Source organism: Micropterus dolomieu, linkage group LG14 (assembly GCF_021292245.1).
Source record: "Micropterus dolomieu isolate WLL.071019.BEF.003 ecotype Adirondacks linkage group LG14, ASM2129224v1, whole genome shotgun sequence".
Taxonomy (NCBI): Eukaryota; Metazoa; Chordata; class Actinopteri; order Centrarchiformes; family Centrarchidae; genus Micropterus; species Micropterus dolomieu.
In genome coordinates, this window is record NC_060163.1 from 18,461,252 (window position 1) to 18,475,458 (window position 14,207).

Below are 14,207 nucleotides of genomic sequence, written 5' to 3' on the forward strand. Positions count from 1 at the left end.
TATTAGAAAGACAGACAGGTGATTGCAGCTTTTAAGAGTCTGCATCACAGACAGCGACACAGCTCAGAGGAGAGGTGGAAAACTTGATGATGAATGGAGTAGAGGTGTAGATGTATTGAATTGCAACAACATTCCTGAAGGTAAACTTCAGGTATTGAGATGCTGTGGTAATTTGTAGTGGGTTGTGTCATGGTTCCAATTGCTCTCTCTCTCTGTTTTTTTTTAAATTCCCATTGCTCAAGGTGTTGATGTTGAACTGAATGACTTGACAGATGAAGTTATAATCTTTATGACAACAGCCCAAAGGGTTTTTCTGTAGCCAATGATGTAAATTTCAGGTGGGTGTGACAATGATTGACTGCCTTATGACAGAGCTTTGCAAATCCTTTAATCCGTTCATAAAGCTCAATAGGGGGCACTTGATGCACTTTATCCTAGCACCTCTCCCCATCTGGCTTCTGTAAAAGACACTCAGTGCCGTCAGATGTGCTGAGGAGCTGATGACATGCTGCCTTTATGTTTCATAACAGAAATTCACTCAGTGTACAGTATTAATTTAACATATAGATAGAAGTAGGCACTAACTAAACACATTAACACTGTTTATTATGTTTCTCTTAATATTTGAATTCTTTTTTTTTTTAATACTCCTTACATTTTTGCCCAGAAAAGTGTTGTTTTTTTAAACAAGGGTAAGGAAATACTCTAGAAGGCAGACTAGAATTTATATGTGCTGTCCATGGGTGCAGACTGCTGGAATCTCTGTAATTTTATGGCCATACGGATTGTAGAACAGCTTGCCATCTATGACTGAGTGTCTTGGTTGCTGTCGAGTGTGTGTGATCTATGGATTTGTGTCCCGCTCCAGTGACAGTCTGAGCTTCTTCTTCACACAGAAGCCTTTTATCTCATGGAGACACAGATGAACCTGGAAACTGCAAAGAGATAGAAACTCCCAGTAAAAAAAAACTAAAAAGTAAGCAGATTTTACTTTTTTTTTTGTTGTTGTTTTCTGTATTAATACAATCTTTTTTGACATACAGAAGATATGTAATGCTCATACTGGTAATGCTATACCACATAAAGGTATAGCTGCCCTGATTTGTAACACAAAGTGCACTCATAGATGAGTTCCCAGTTATTGGGTTACAATGAATGCAACTATTCTTGTACTATAAGTTTCAGATAGGGATTTGTTTGAATCAGTTAATTCAGTTATTGAATGCTGCCACCTGGTGCAAAGCTTGGATAACAACTTCTCAATCCTGTGAGAAATGTGTTTTGTAGGTCTGATGTATTTTGTGTTGCAGATGATTCAGGATGACTGTTAATGTATTCATATAGGAAAAAACATATAGACATACATAGAGGAAGAGGAAGAAAAACCATGTGGGTTATTATCAGATAATCAGTTAACAGCAAAACTCACACCTGTATGCAGGTATACTGGGGTCCACATGCCTGACACAACCCAGAACAAAAGGTGCACTAACTAGGGCCAAGCAGCAGGTCAAGACCATCACGGAATAGTATTTAATACACTTTTGCTTGTATGCTCTGTGAACAAATTAATCTTAAACAATGAATGACCAAAATCAGTAGCTTTTAGCAGTGGACCTACACTTACTGGTGACTACATACACAAATGTCAGATCAGCTATAATAGACCTACACAGGCCTAAGTTATTTCCTCATTAAAAGCATATTAAAAGACAGAAATCATAATCTGATAAGTCTGTTGTTATCATAGGCTAGGTAAATAATTTGTCTTATGTGCAGTGCTTGTATACACCAGTGTTTTACTGAAGTAAACTTGACAGCTTGAACTGCATTCAGTCATTTTGTCAATGAACATAGGCCTACTACTAAACTGACAGAAAAAGAAAAATCTCTGCAGGAAATCTCAGCGGATTTTAGTTTAATTAGATCTTGTTTGTGTGCTGCTGGAGTAAAAGATAGTTCTTATAGGCATCTGATCTAGAAAGAAATGGGCCACGTACAGCTATGTATACAAGATATTAAAAAACAAACACCAGAATCATTGCATGTATAAGGAAACATTTTTAACTTCCACAAAAACCTGTACATATAATTTTTTTAAACACTGTCTTATGTCCTCTGATCTTTTTTTTTCTTTTATCTCTTTAATCATTATCTTCTATGGACCATCTGTCTGGATACAGTGGATTTGAACAATCTGTTAAATTCTCTGCAGTATTCTATCTCTAGTTTTTGTCTCTGTGTCCGGGTTACACCAATTCAGTTGAACTGTGTGCTGTGTCAATATAGGTTAACTGTGTGTCCCTACGCGTTGCACCCACTGATATCTATCACACCTGCCAATCAGGGGGCACATTAATCAACAATGGTGTCAAGCAGCATGGGGCAGAGAAAGTGCTCTCCTTCCATCCATCACCCCGTAAAAAGTTGGTATCAGGCGTAGATTTAAATTTTTTTTTTTTTTTTTTTACCACACAGTCAGATTGGGCAGGAAGATTCTGCACAGATGGATTAGTTCAGTTTGTCTCCATCATGGGTTGCGAGACCTGGCTGAACACCCTCTACCTCTTTTTCTCTGTTTCTCGGTCCCAGCCAGGTAAAGTGGAGAATTGGCTTCAGGTAATTTGGAAAAGATCTTATCTTTTGTTAACAATCGAATGACACCATAATGGAGCAGCAGGGACGCAATTACCTTTTAGCCCTCCTCCTTTTCTTCCTCCCTCTCACCTTCCCTCCGCCTTCACCTCAGCCTTCACTGACAAATTAAGATGAATGACCGTGATAAGTAAGGAACCTGTCTACTTTCCAATATCACACGGTCAGGTTGAGTTTAAGAGTGCCTCATGAGTACAGAGAGGTACACCTCATCACTTGGTGTTATTCCATTATACCTGTTCCCTGTAAAACCTCTTTTTCCCTTATTGAAATTTTTAGAGTAGTATTTAAATTTCAAATCAAAATTAAATTTAAATACACAATCATACCAATGTGCAGTGAAATACAGCCTTGCCTTTTCCATAGACTTAGCAAATAGATAAATAATAGACAGTGTTGAGAAGAATAATTTAAAATATATAGAACCATTAACAACAGCAGACAAAAGACAGAATAGAGAGTAAGTTTGATGTGTCTAAAATCTGTAATGTACTGTATCCCAGCTGTTGCTGTGTCATGACGTCAAGACAGGGAAGCAACAGTGCCATAAATGTTCACTACCTCAAAGAAAAGTGACACACCTTGAAAGACACACACCTATCTTACTGCCTTGGTGGAAGGAGGTCACTCAGTAGTGATAAAGACATCCATTAAAAAGGCTAAGGGACGTAATTGGACTTTTCAGTTGGTAGGGCTTAAGTATTTTCTCTCAGGAACTGTTTCTATCGTCTTGCTACCTGTATACTTTGCATTTTTTTATTTCCATTTCTAAGACTGGATCTTTATATCTATAGGTAAGACGCCTTTTCAAAGTTTTTTGAGAGTGTTAAAACAGGTGTAGCAGATACTCCCTCACCCCTATGTATATACACTTATAACCTAACCTCTCAGTTGTCAATGTGAAATTAACTCCAAAGGTGGAAGGACACCAGACCCCTTCCCCCAACCCGCTATGCCCCATCAGAGTTGACTCTGCATGCCCCCACCCTACCCACCCCCGCCCTGCAGCTGGAGGTGTCTGTTTCACAGGCCTCTGTAATGCAGAACCTGGGAGGATAAGGTTTCACAGGTACAAAAGTTTCTGCTTTAATCCTATCACACAGAGTGAGTGGTCAGGGCTCAGGGCTTCGACATAATCCCAGGTTTATCCATTCTAGTGAGCCAAGAGACAGATAGTATGTAGAGAGGAAGAGATTACTGCCCATCTCTGATTTTATTTAATCAGTGTTTGCACAGCAAACGGCAAGAGGGGTCTCTCAATAGCAATTCAGCTATTCCACACCTCAGTGCACACAGGAGAAGATCGGTAATAGATATAGTTAAACATCTCCTCTGGCAGCTGTTAAACAGGCTGATGCTCTGAATCAATTTAAAATTACATTATTTCTGTCTGCAAGGAATCTTTTATTTCTTATCATGGCTAAAGCGGGATGGCAACTAACTGGAAAAAAATATTTTAGAAATCAAGTCAAGTTTTAGTGTTTTGTTCCTGCAGTCTGCCAGAGGTTAGACTGGGTCAATGATGAATTTCAAAGGGTGAAAAATAAAATAAGAGGGTCTCTAAAGGCTGACAGATCTGTGTTGTGTTTTGAGTGAGCTTATCAATTTCACAGCAGGTGATTTTGCCTGGCGTGGCCTCCTCTGGAGAATACAACTGCCCTGGCTTCACACCGGGTTGCCAGTCACTGCTGTAAGGTTACAACAGGCTGCATCATCCTACGTCATGAATGTGTTGACAAGAGTAGTTTGGTGAGAAATAAAGGCTAAAATTTAAATATCGACCACTTTAATTCAATGCCTTTAATACTAAAAATTACAGAGATGTATTGGACAAATTAATAAAACTTGACTCTGAATAAGCAGAAGGTTCTCCATGACACCTTTGCAGGCATGGTGGCCTTTCTACCTTGCTAACAGATTTTCTGACAGCCTGAAATGCTTTTGATTCATTCTAGAAAGTATGCATTCTCAGAAATTTAATACATATTCACACTGACGACTGCAAAGCAGATTGCTGCATCCTTCCACAGGTCCCTTGAAGTGTCAGACTTGAAGGAAGAGTGGTTCTTTTGAAGGCAGGTAGAAGGCGTTGCGGAGCTGAGAAGTGCTGGAAAGGGCATGTCCAAACAGACTTTAGAACCTGAATGATGGGACGTGGGAAATGGTAAGAGGACACCTCGCCTTTGCTCTCATGTCAACACAGTCATGTGAATCACAGCTGTGAGGGTGTCTGAAGATCCAGCAGACTCTCAGCAAGATCTATCTCAGCTTCTACAGAACCAGCTGTGTTTCGATGTCACCATTGCTTGTTTGTTTTTTGTTTTTTAAATCCTTTCAAATTGATTAAACAGATCTGTAATATATGTGTATCACTCATCAAGGCTTTTCCAAGTTGATCCCACATGGATGTGGATACAGTTCAAATGCAGTGCAACACTGGAGTTTAGAGAGCTCAACTTAAGCAGTACTTCTGTCATGAGCGATGAACTGATGATGGTAAGTAAAGTAATGCATGTGGCCTATGTCAGTGATTCAGAGGATATTCCCCTAGTAGGTAGGCTACCTCTAGTTGCCAGGCGTTACAAGGCATGAAAAGATTATAGAGTAGATCAACATTTTTTCATCAAAAATATATCCACATATTAAGTCAGCTGTAACACTTGAACAGTATGTGTTTGATTTTGAGCATATGAAAACTAATCAACAATCAGTTAGCAAAAAGTAATGGATACATGGCAAAAACAGTTTGCTAAAAAGTAACGGATAAAAAATTGAAATAGAGGGCTAGAGGGCTATGGAGGAAAAGCTGAAATTGTTAACTAGCAGTAATAGTAAAACTGTCAAAACATTTATGTAAAAGTAATGGATATATGGTTGAACTAGCTTTAGGAACCATTAATTCATAGCATGTAGCCTATATGTAACAGATAGCTAGCTAGCTAAAAGGTTACTGGATAAATGGTTGTAATTGGTACAAGTAATGGTACAACTTCTGGTCTAACCCAGTCTGGAGTTTTTCAGTCGTGGGAATGCCTATGAGAATCAAAGTGTCAGTGCTCAGTCCTGGAGACTTAAAGATAATGAAGGCTATTTTACTTTGGATTTTGTCTTTCTTTAGTCTGACCATTTGACATAAATATCCCATAATTAAAAATAGACACACACTGACAACCATCCAGCTATCACTGATGAAAGACTGATTAAAAAGAACATCAGTAAAATCTTTTCTCTTTTACTCCATTTTCATTGATGAAAACGTGTTGGATGTTGACTTGAAATTTTACGAGATGGGTCTTTGCAATTACGCCATCTCAGAGATAGGGGGCAGCAGAGATCAATTTATCCCCAAATGCCTCTTCCCACTTGTCTTAAACTTCAGATTTTTCACATACTCGTCCACTACATTGCTTCTTAGTCTTTTAGTAAATATGGAATATTAACTAATATAAAGATAAACGTTGGGTGTAAATTTTTTGAAAGATCCATCCTTTAAAAGAGAACATCATCTCTGTTTATTTACATTTACTTATTGTATGCAAACTATTGTTTCAGACACATAAGAAACAAAAAAGTCACTGGGTTTATATATAACCGAGACAAGTTGATCTATTGAAGACTAAAAGATTGAGCATTTGACTGTTATTTCTCTGTGAAAAATAGAATGATCTGTTTCTATCATATTGAACCAATAACTGTTAAATTATATAATTACACAAAATAAATAAAGAATGCCAGATAAATGTCAAAACCCTATGAATCTAAATTAATTTATGTACTAATAAATGTATCAGCAAATCATTTACAATGTGATAACTTCATGTCAAATTAGATTAAAACACTGAAATTATAAAAACACAATATTGTGTCATTCTATGTATATTTTCATTGTACACAAAAAAGTTGTACATCCATATTTTTCTCTACACACATCCAATTTCTGTTTGTAATTCTAAACTTATAGAAAGTGCTGATGAGCAATTTATCACTGTCACTGAAAATTGACTCCATTGCAGGCCACTAATACATCATTATCTCCTTGGGCGCGTCCTCGGTAGGCCTTTGCTGTTCTCTCCTATGTGTGTAGGCTGCGTGGTCATACATGTAGATCAAAGCAATGGCGACGAGAGAGAGCACTGTGTAAGGGATGATCAGGTAGTATCCTAGCTGCATCTCTGAAGACTTGTTCCTCAGGTCCACTGCAACAGCATCGGCAAAATCCCTCACCAATTCCTCTGCCATGTTGGTCACATTGATGTTCACCACAAATATGATAAGGACCACAACAGACAAACATGCTGCGGAAGAAAGAGTACCATTAGAATTGCCATACATGAAGAACAGGACAAAATGATATCCCAACATCCGCAAAAATATGCTGATTTGTTTCTGGCAATTCAACTTCTATTACTCCCAGATGCTTAGTGCTCTAACATTTGTGCGACTTACCGCTGAGCGAGCTGCAAGCGTAGATGCCAACAGGCCCCATGTAGGTCTCATAAGGGTTACTGACACTGTTGTAGAGGGAGATGAGGATGCTGCAGGCGGAACACAGCAGACACACGGCCAACAGGCACAAAACCAAAGCGTGCAGGACTAAAGGGGTAACTCCTGTTTCTACCAATTTAGGAATCACTAAACACCCACACATGTGCACACACACACAAACACACACACACACACACACACATACACATACACACAGAGTACAAGAACATTATGGTTATATAACTTAGAAAAGCTTACATTCATTTTGATATATATATATGTATATACTATAGTTGTATCTAGCCATGAAGGTTGTTGTTTTTGCCCGTGTTTCCAGATATGTGTCTCTGAGACCTCTTTGTGAAGAGTTTTCTTTGGAACTACTTTCAACAGAAGAAATAATACCTATACAAAAACAGTGTGTTATTTAGATTATCCAGGGGAACCAATAACTGTAAAATTGGTAAAAGGGACATTTAGGCTACATTTTTTTAGTGCTGTTGTTTGGAAGCAGGAATCTCAGAGAAGTATATCTCAAAACCTGGGAAGATTATAACCATCAGCATGGCTAGATTCTAGAGATATGTGTGTGAGTAAATATCTTGTAATGTAATGCACCCTTTGAGAGCCTTGGAAAGTTACCTTGAAAATCATCAATTCTCCCATACACAGGGCAAAAGCTTCTGTTCATAATCCCAGTAAAAAGCGTCAAAGTGATGATAGCAGTTCCATTGTAGAAGCTACTTTCACCTCTTGCACAGTCCAAGGTTGTCTTAGCCCACTGTTTTGACATGCCATACCCCATCATCCCAACAGATATGAGAGTGACAAACGCACTGGATGTGAAAAGCAGAATCTTCGTAGTGGAAGGCATTATCGCTGTATTCCAGTTGCACTAGTTAAATCTTAATCCCAGTGTCTCTTTTCTAAATCTCTAAAGAAGCCTCAGAAGCAGATTAGGACCCTCTGATCCTCGATTGATTTTGTGTATGAGTTACCTTCCTGGGTGGAGGGAAACGTTGACGGCTGGTCGTAAAATCTCTAGATTATGGCTGTGACCTTTGGTTTGAAAGACAGAGCTGGTTGTCATGGTAGGGACACCTGTTTCCCCAACAGTTTAAACACGATAACTCTGCCATGTCTTGTCTCAGACTCCAAAACCGAAAACCATATCTGTCTGAATGTGCAGTGAGGGTTGGGAAATATTTTCTGAGGGGCCAGTACTAACAATGGATACACAATTCGCTGAGTTCAGTTGAACAAAGCAATTTCAGGACATGTAAAAGGCACTTCACAAACACTGGGAACCACATTCACAGTCTTGGTTTCAAAGTCCTGTTCTTGAAATTGTAGGGTCATAAAGCATAATACAGATTAATAATTTACCTTTCACACTAAAGACAATTTACTGGAAGAGGAATGATCCTTTGATGACATGTATGAGTAATAAATGAAGCAGCAACTCCATGATCAGGGTTGATGATTAGTTTATGATTAGAAAAGTTGTGCTACATATGATCTTTGAATATTACCATAAATATAGAGGAAAATCACTGAGAACTGGAATTCTCCTCTGGCCTCTATAACTGTTTTTTTTATGATGTATGCCACCTGGTTGGGGACATTGATTTATGACACAAAATGAAGCTGATTTACAGCTTCATTTTTCAGTACAGTATAAAGCTTAAGGAGTTCCTGGTCTCTGGTAATGGTAGATAAGTAGGATCATGAGAATCTGTTTATGCTTTTGCAAAATGTTTCCACAAATCCTCTTATCTCTGGGAGTAATTAAATGAGCAAAAACCTAATAATTTCAGCAACAGGCTTACATTTTATTATTACATGACATTGTAGAGGAATATTTTACAATAAGATTTAGAGGTCTTAATTTGTCAAACTCTTGTCCTCATTTCGTTAAAATTACGTTATTATTTTTTTCTATAATTCTAATACAAACCTTATTAAATCCCAAACAAACCATTTCTAACTAATTCCACTTGGGCGTCTGATGAGGAAGCAAACATGTAATTAAGCGTGTGGCCAGACTGTGGCTCCCTCTCTTCGCCAAACAGGAGAGGATCCGTGTACTCGCTGACAGCCAGTTCTGTTGGAGTAAACACAAACTCCTCCTTCCCGGTGACAGGCGGCAACACTGAAGCATCGCCTCGCCTTTTCCAGGACAATCTGCGCTCAGGACCTAATGTTGAAGCCATCGAGGTGAGTGATAAGATTACTTTATTTCTCCCCGCCCTCTTTTCCATCTTGACACTAACTAGGTGCGTGGAAAACGTCAAATGTTTCTGTCATTTTTCAGTCACATACAACGCCGTGTTACCTGTCCGTTACGCACAGCGGCGCACGGTGGATTTGTTTCCACATGAACCGTCCATTTAAGGTTTAACATGGCAGTAAATACAGTCCTCGTAAAACCCGCAATGTTTGTCATGTGCTTAATGCTGTGAGATCTCCGTTTGACAACCTGCAGCGACTTCAGTCGACCCGGTGCGTCAGTGTGGGTTAATGAAACAAGCGCGTGGAGTTTCTGTCCTGATCTCCCCATTTGGTCTTTATTTTCCCTCGTTTATCTATTCGGCTTGTCTTCTGCATTCATCACAGTGAAGATTAGCATTCTTTTCTTCATATTCGGCCGTTGACTGCTTGTCTTTGTGGGCTGCAATTGAGCCAGTTTGAACATGTCCACGAACAGAGGCTATATTGGTACTTCATATATCATGGATGGATCTGCTAAGACTTGTTACTGTAGGAGGACTCCTCTCCAGGTTTTTCAGTTATGACTTGAGCATTTGACTCTAAATGTAGTGTTGGCTGCATACATTTATTTTTTGTGGTGTTGTAATGTAATAATCATTGGACATAATATTTATCTCCATAGGGAAGGTCTCTCCCTAAGGATGTCAGAGGTCAGGGTCAGCAACAGATCAGCATCCTTGTAGCAGCTTATCTATAGCAGGGTGCTGGGTTTAGAAAAGACATTTGCCTAACCAGACCGTGGAAATGAAAAGTTAAATGAACCAACACACCATCTAGATTGTGCTCCACTGACCGTTAACAAGAGGACAGACTTCGACAGCCTATGCTCCTGAAAAGACTTTAATTTAGATTCATTCTAAAGCAGAAAATACATTCATAGGATAATTGTGAAAATCATTCCTACACTATTGTTTTCATGTTTTTATCACTTGGTCTTTATAGGAACTGTTTTGACAGATTCTAAGGGTTAAATGCTGTGCTGTTACTGCTTAGTTCATTAATGTCAGAGAGATGCGGATAATTACTTCTAGTCTTGTAGTCTGTCTGACAGGACCAGGTACTGCAGACTGAGCAAAGCTGCCTCAAGGATCAACAGACAAGAAAAGAATGTGGAAACTTTCTGTCACTCCTGAAAACAAGAAATTACTCTTATTTCATGCTGCCAAAATTCTAACAAGCCATAAAGAGATCAGCTCCTAACAGTTAATATGGTGCCAAGGTCACTGAAATGGGTAACGGGTTGCTGTGACTTCCAGTTTTTGCTAAACAATGATGCATTTGGCCCCTTTCAATTAAAAAGGCAGCACCTGATGTCTCTTCAGTCAAACTTTAAAACTCAGGCCAAACATGTTGAGCCTGCCAAGTAAGAAGAGGTCAGTTGACATTTCCTGGGCCTAAGACCAACCTCTTAAAATTATTCATGCAGTGGTCATGTGGTGTATCCTCCCTCAACTTGATTTTGTCTTTACTTTCTCTTTTGTCATAGACACTGTCTATGGGTCTTTGTCTTACTCTTACTCTGTGTGTGTCTGAAGTGTGAATTCCATCTCAATTATACAGTATGGACCCTGAGATGACTAGCAATTGCTGTGGCAGAAGCTAATGAGAATGCGATGAAATTGCCAAATGAGGCTGTGTAAGGACACAGGAAGAAATAACATTTGACTGCTGAGTGCTGTCGGCAGATTGACTTGGCTTTCATCTTGTTACTATTCATGATTGACGCCAGTTAAATTCTCCGAGGCCAATGTGTACTTGTTACAAAAAAAAATCCATCACTGAAAGAAGCCCGGTGTTTAATCTCTGCCTTTTTCAAAATGACCTGAGCCACACCTCTGTAAACTGGCCACTGTTTGTTCTGTTATTAATTTTTTGTGAGAATATAAACTGTATATTTCACTGGGAGAACTAATTTATCAAAGAAATAAGTGTGAGAAGGTAGGTTGTTTGTACTTGTGTCTAAGTCTTTTAATAAAATGGTGGAAATACTCAACAGGTTTAAGTGCAGGAGCTACAGTTATTTGCTATTAAACACACTGCCAGAAAGTGCTCGTCTAGGCTATAGTTAGAACTGTAAAATGGTGTGTTGGAATGGTTGTGAAGTGTATGTTATATGAGCAGTGGTGTGCTGTGCGAAACGAACAGATGTGGTGATTAATGAAATCCACATTAAGGTGGAGAGGAACGGGTTGTGCATACCTGAAGTTTCTAACAGCTTGCTGGGTAAAAACCTGAAATTGCCAGCCTGGAGTTAATCTACGCAGCTCGCCCACCCTCTATCTATCTGCCGCCTCTCTCTAAGTCTTGGAAACACACTTCTAACTTTGAGGTGCCACAGTGAGACTAACCGCTGTGCTGTTTTCTCTCCGAGGCTGCCACATTAAATACACTCTGCTTCATGGTAGGGTTTTTGCTCAAATAGGCGGAGAAGGAACTAATTGCTATAAAGTCACAACAATTAGGGATGAGACGTGTCTGACCCAGAACTTGTCAGATATTCTTTGGCACAAAAAGGTTTTAGCCAGCCTTGTAGAAGAGCTCATGAATTAGGCATGGGAATTGTCATAGTAAGATCCTCCTTTTGATACAAACAGCATTTGTATCCAAACTGTTATTTTTCTGCTTGCCTTAGTGGAAGCTTGCTAAAGCACATTAGGCTGCAGTATGTTGCAACCATAGGCTTGTTTGTGCTTGCGGGTAGTGCTACAGAATGCAAACCCTGCAGTCTGCCTTTGGATTTTGGCATCATACTTAAATGATTTAGTAATGATAAAACATATAATAAGTCGTACAGAGTGAGGAGATGAGAGTTTAAACCCCACTTAATCAGGCAGTTGGATTAAAAGCTCATTGAAAGTAATGACCAACGGGACGGGTTGCTAGGGGTTGATTGTGCGTTGTATTTAAGCATAACAGTAAGAGCAAAACCAAAACCAGGGAAAGCAGAAACAGAGCATGTGAGCGGTGTATTGCTTCCTGCTTGGAGGACTTTGGCAGTATCTGGGAAGCCCCGGAGCCTCACAGTGAGGTGGGACCTCAGTGACACAGAGAGAGGGTGTGTCTACATGAGAGGAGGCCTTATTAAACACATGGCCGCCGCGAGGACAGTCTACAGCTGTGCAAACTGCTACCTGCAGCCCTCCCTCTTTTTCCCCCCACCATCTGATCTGTGTTACACTCGGGCTCAGCACTAGTGTTGCTGCTGCTGCTGCTGCTGGGGAAGGCAAGTGAGACACTGCTGTGACTCGTGAGTGAAATATGTACTCAACTCGAGCAGTGTAGATTTGTGTTTGTTTACTATCAGTTGTGTTTAAGACTAAGCTGGTTCACTGCAGCATTAAAATATTTGGACAGAGATCAAGGTTCTCCCTTTTCAGATGCATCAGAACTCACCCACCATCTGTTCAAAGGAGGCATTGAAATTTGCTCCTCTGAGATAACAGTAAGGTCGAGTACATGAGAGCTTTTCTTGGTCTCACATAAACTGAATATCTAAAGGTTTGGACTGTTGCTCTGGACAAAACAAGACATTTGATGAGGTGACATTTTTCTCTAGGAAATTGTAAGGAGAATTATTAATTCTTTTTTGATGTTTTATAGACTAATAATCGGCAGATTAATTGATAGTGACAATAATCCTTAGTTGCAGCCCTAGAGTCAATTATTCACAACAATGTTGGAATTGGAAATGGAGTTTATTCTGTAGTACTCATTGTTAGCCACTGTGGTAAATGAAATTCAGGGGATGGCGAGGAAAGGAAATGCTTGTGACCTCTTAAAATGAAGCAGTGTCTACTCATGACCCATTATCACAGGTTATGGCCTCACCGTGGCACCAGATTGTTAGCAGTTAAACCTGTTTCATTAGAGGCCTGAAAAGGGGAAAGTGTCAGGTATTTGAAAGTCAGAGCAATTAAACATGATTTTGCAAAACAGAAATATTTCTTTGTGCCTGTAATCATCTTGTGACCCCTCCGTTTTATCTTGGGAAACGTAAGGGGATCCCGAACCCCAGGCTGGGAACCACTAGGTTGAGCCCTTCGGGTTTGAATAAGAACATATGGCCCAGGGAAGTACTGCATGATGTCACTCCACAACAACTGCCCAGTAGTAATATGGGTGTATTCCCTCCACCAGGCAACACATAATTTCTCTATTGTATTTCTGTTAGTCACTACATGAGCGTATTGCAAAGCACACAACAAAGCTCTGAAAATACATGTTTTGGGAGATGGAGCTGGTGACCTTGCAGTTGTTTTTTGAGTCACATTGTTAAAACCCTTTTAAGTATGTGTGTGTTTTTGTCTGCATTTTAGCTTGTAGAAATAGCAAAAAAACTTGTTTGTTATAATCACACACTCCGATACTTAACATTGGCTCCTGGTGGGGGGCAGCATGCTGACAGATACGATTTTAACTCATTTTTAACTCATAATGAATTGGGCAATTACTCTTTTTTGTAGGCCAAAATATGGCAACCTAATTTGGTGACCTCCTGAGGGAAAGCAGGGTGGTGCCCAGAAGAGATGAACTCCCTATGCTATGTGGCCTGATTTAACTGAAGTGAAAGCAAACATCTCCAGCTCTGGCTTCAAACATGTTCCATTCCACTTTATTTTATCTGAATGAATGACTGAGACAACAAATATTAGCTTTTTCTGTGGAAAACAAAGGCAACCCAAAGGCTGAGAACATGGCTAATATCAGCCGTCGTGGATTTCCTCGATTTGATCTTTGTGTGAAACCGAGATGCAGTCATATTATATGCATATAAAATATCACCCCCACAGATGACT

General features: G+C 39.6%; 2 protein-coding genes across 6 annotated transcripts in view; one reads left to right on the forward strand and one right to left on the reverse strand.

Moving 5' to 3' along the window:
• Positions 1-6,594: 6,594 nt before the first annotated feature.
• LOC123983433 (clarin-3) lies at positions 6,595-8,014 on the reverse strand. The gene is made up of 3 exons (XM_046069690.1): positions 7,783-8,014; positions 7,102-7,287; positions 6,595-6,950 (listed from the first exon to the last, which is right to left on the reverse strand). Exons 1-3 carry the CDS (start codon positions 8,012-8,014, stop codon positions 6,673-6,675), a joined length of 696 nt encoding a protein of 231 aa, XP_045925646.1. The 3' UTR covers positions 6,595-6,672.
• Positions 8,015-9,222: 1,208 nt separating this feature from the next.
• The window catches only part of ptprea (protein tyrosine phosphatase receptor type Ea), a 60,190-nt gene continuing 55,205 nt past the window's right edge, over positions 9,223-14,207 (forward strand). For all 5 annotated transcript variants that reach the window (XM_046067934.1, XM_046067938.1, XM_046067936.1 and 2 more), the window contains exon 1: positions 9,223-9,357. The gene's annotated coding sequence lies outside the window, so the exon portion shown is untranslated. The remainder of the gene's footprint in view (positions 9,358-14,207) is intronic.

Bases quoted from the DNA above. Each gene is read 5' to 3' on its own strand.
- LOC123983433 (XM_046069690.1), bottom strand. From the start codon at position 8,014: ATGCCTTCCACTACGAAGATTCTGCTTTTCACATCCAGTGCGTTTGTC. The intron at 7,288-7,782 runs GTAACTTTCCAA...GTGGGTGTTTAG, and splicing joins GAGAATTGATGATTTTCAAG to TGATTCCTAAATTGGTAGAA. The intron at 6,951-7,101 runs GTAAGTCGCACA...TTTCTTCCGCAG, and splicing joins CGCTTGCAGCTCGCTCAGCG to CATGTTTGTCTGTTGTGGTC.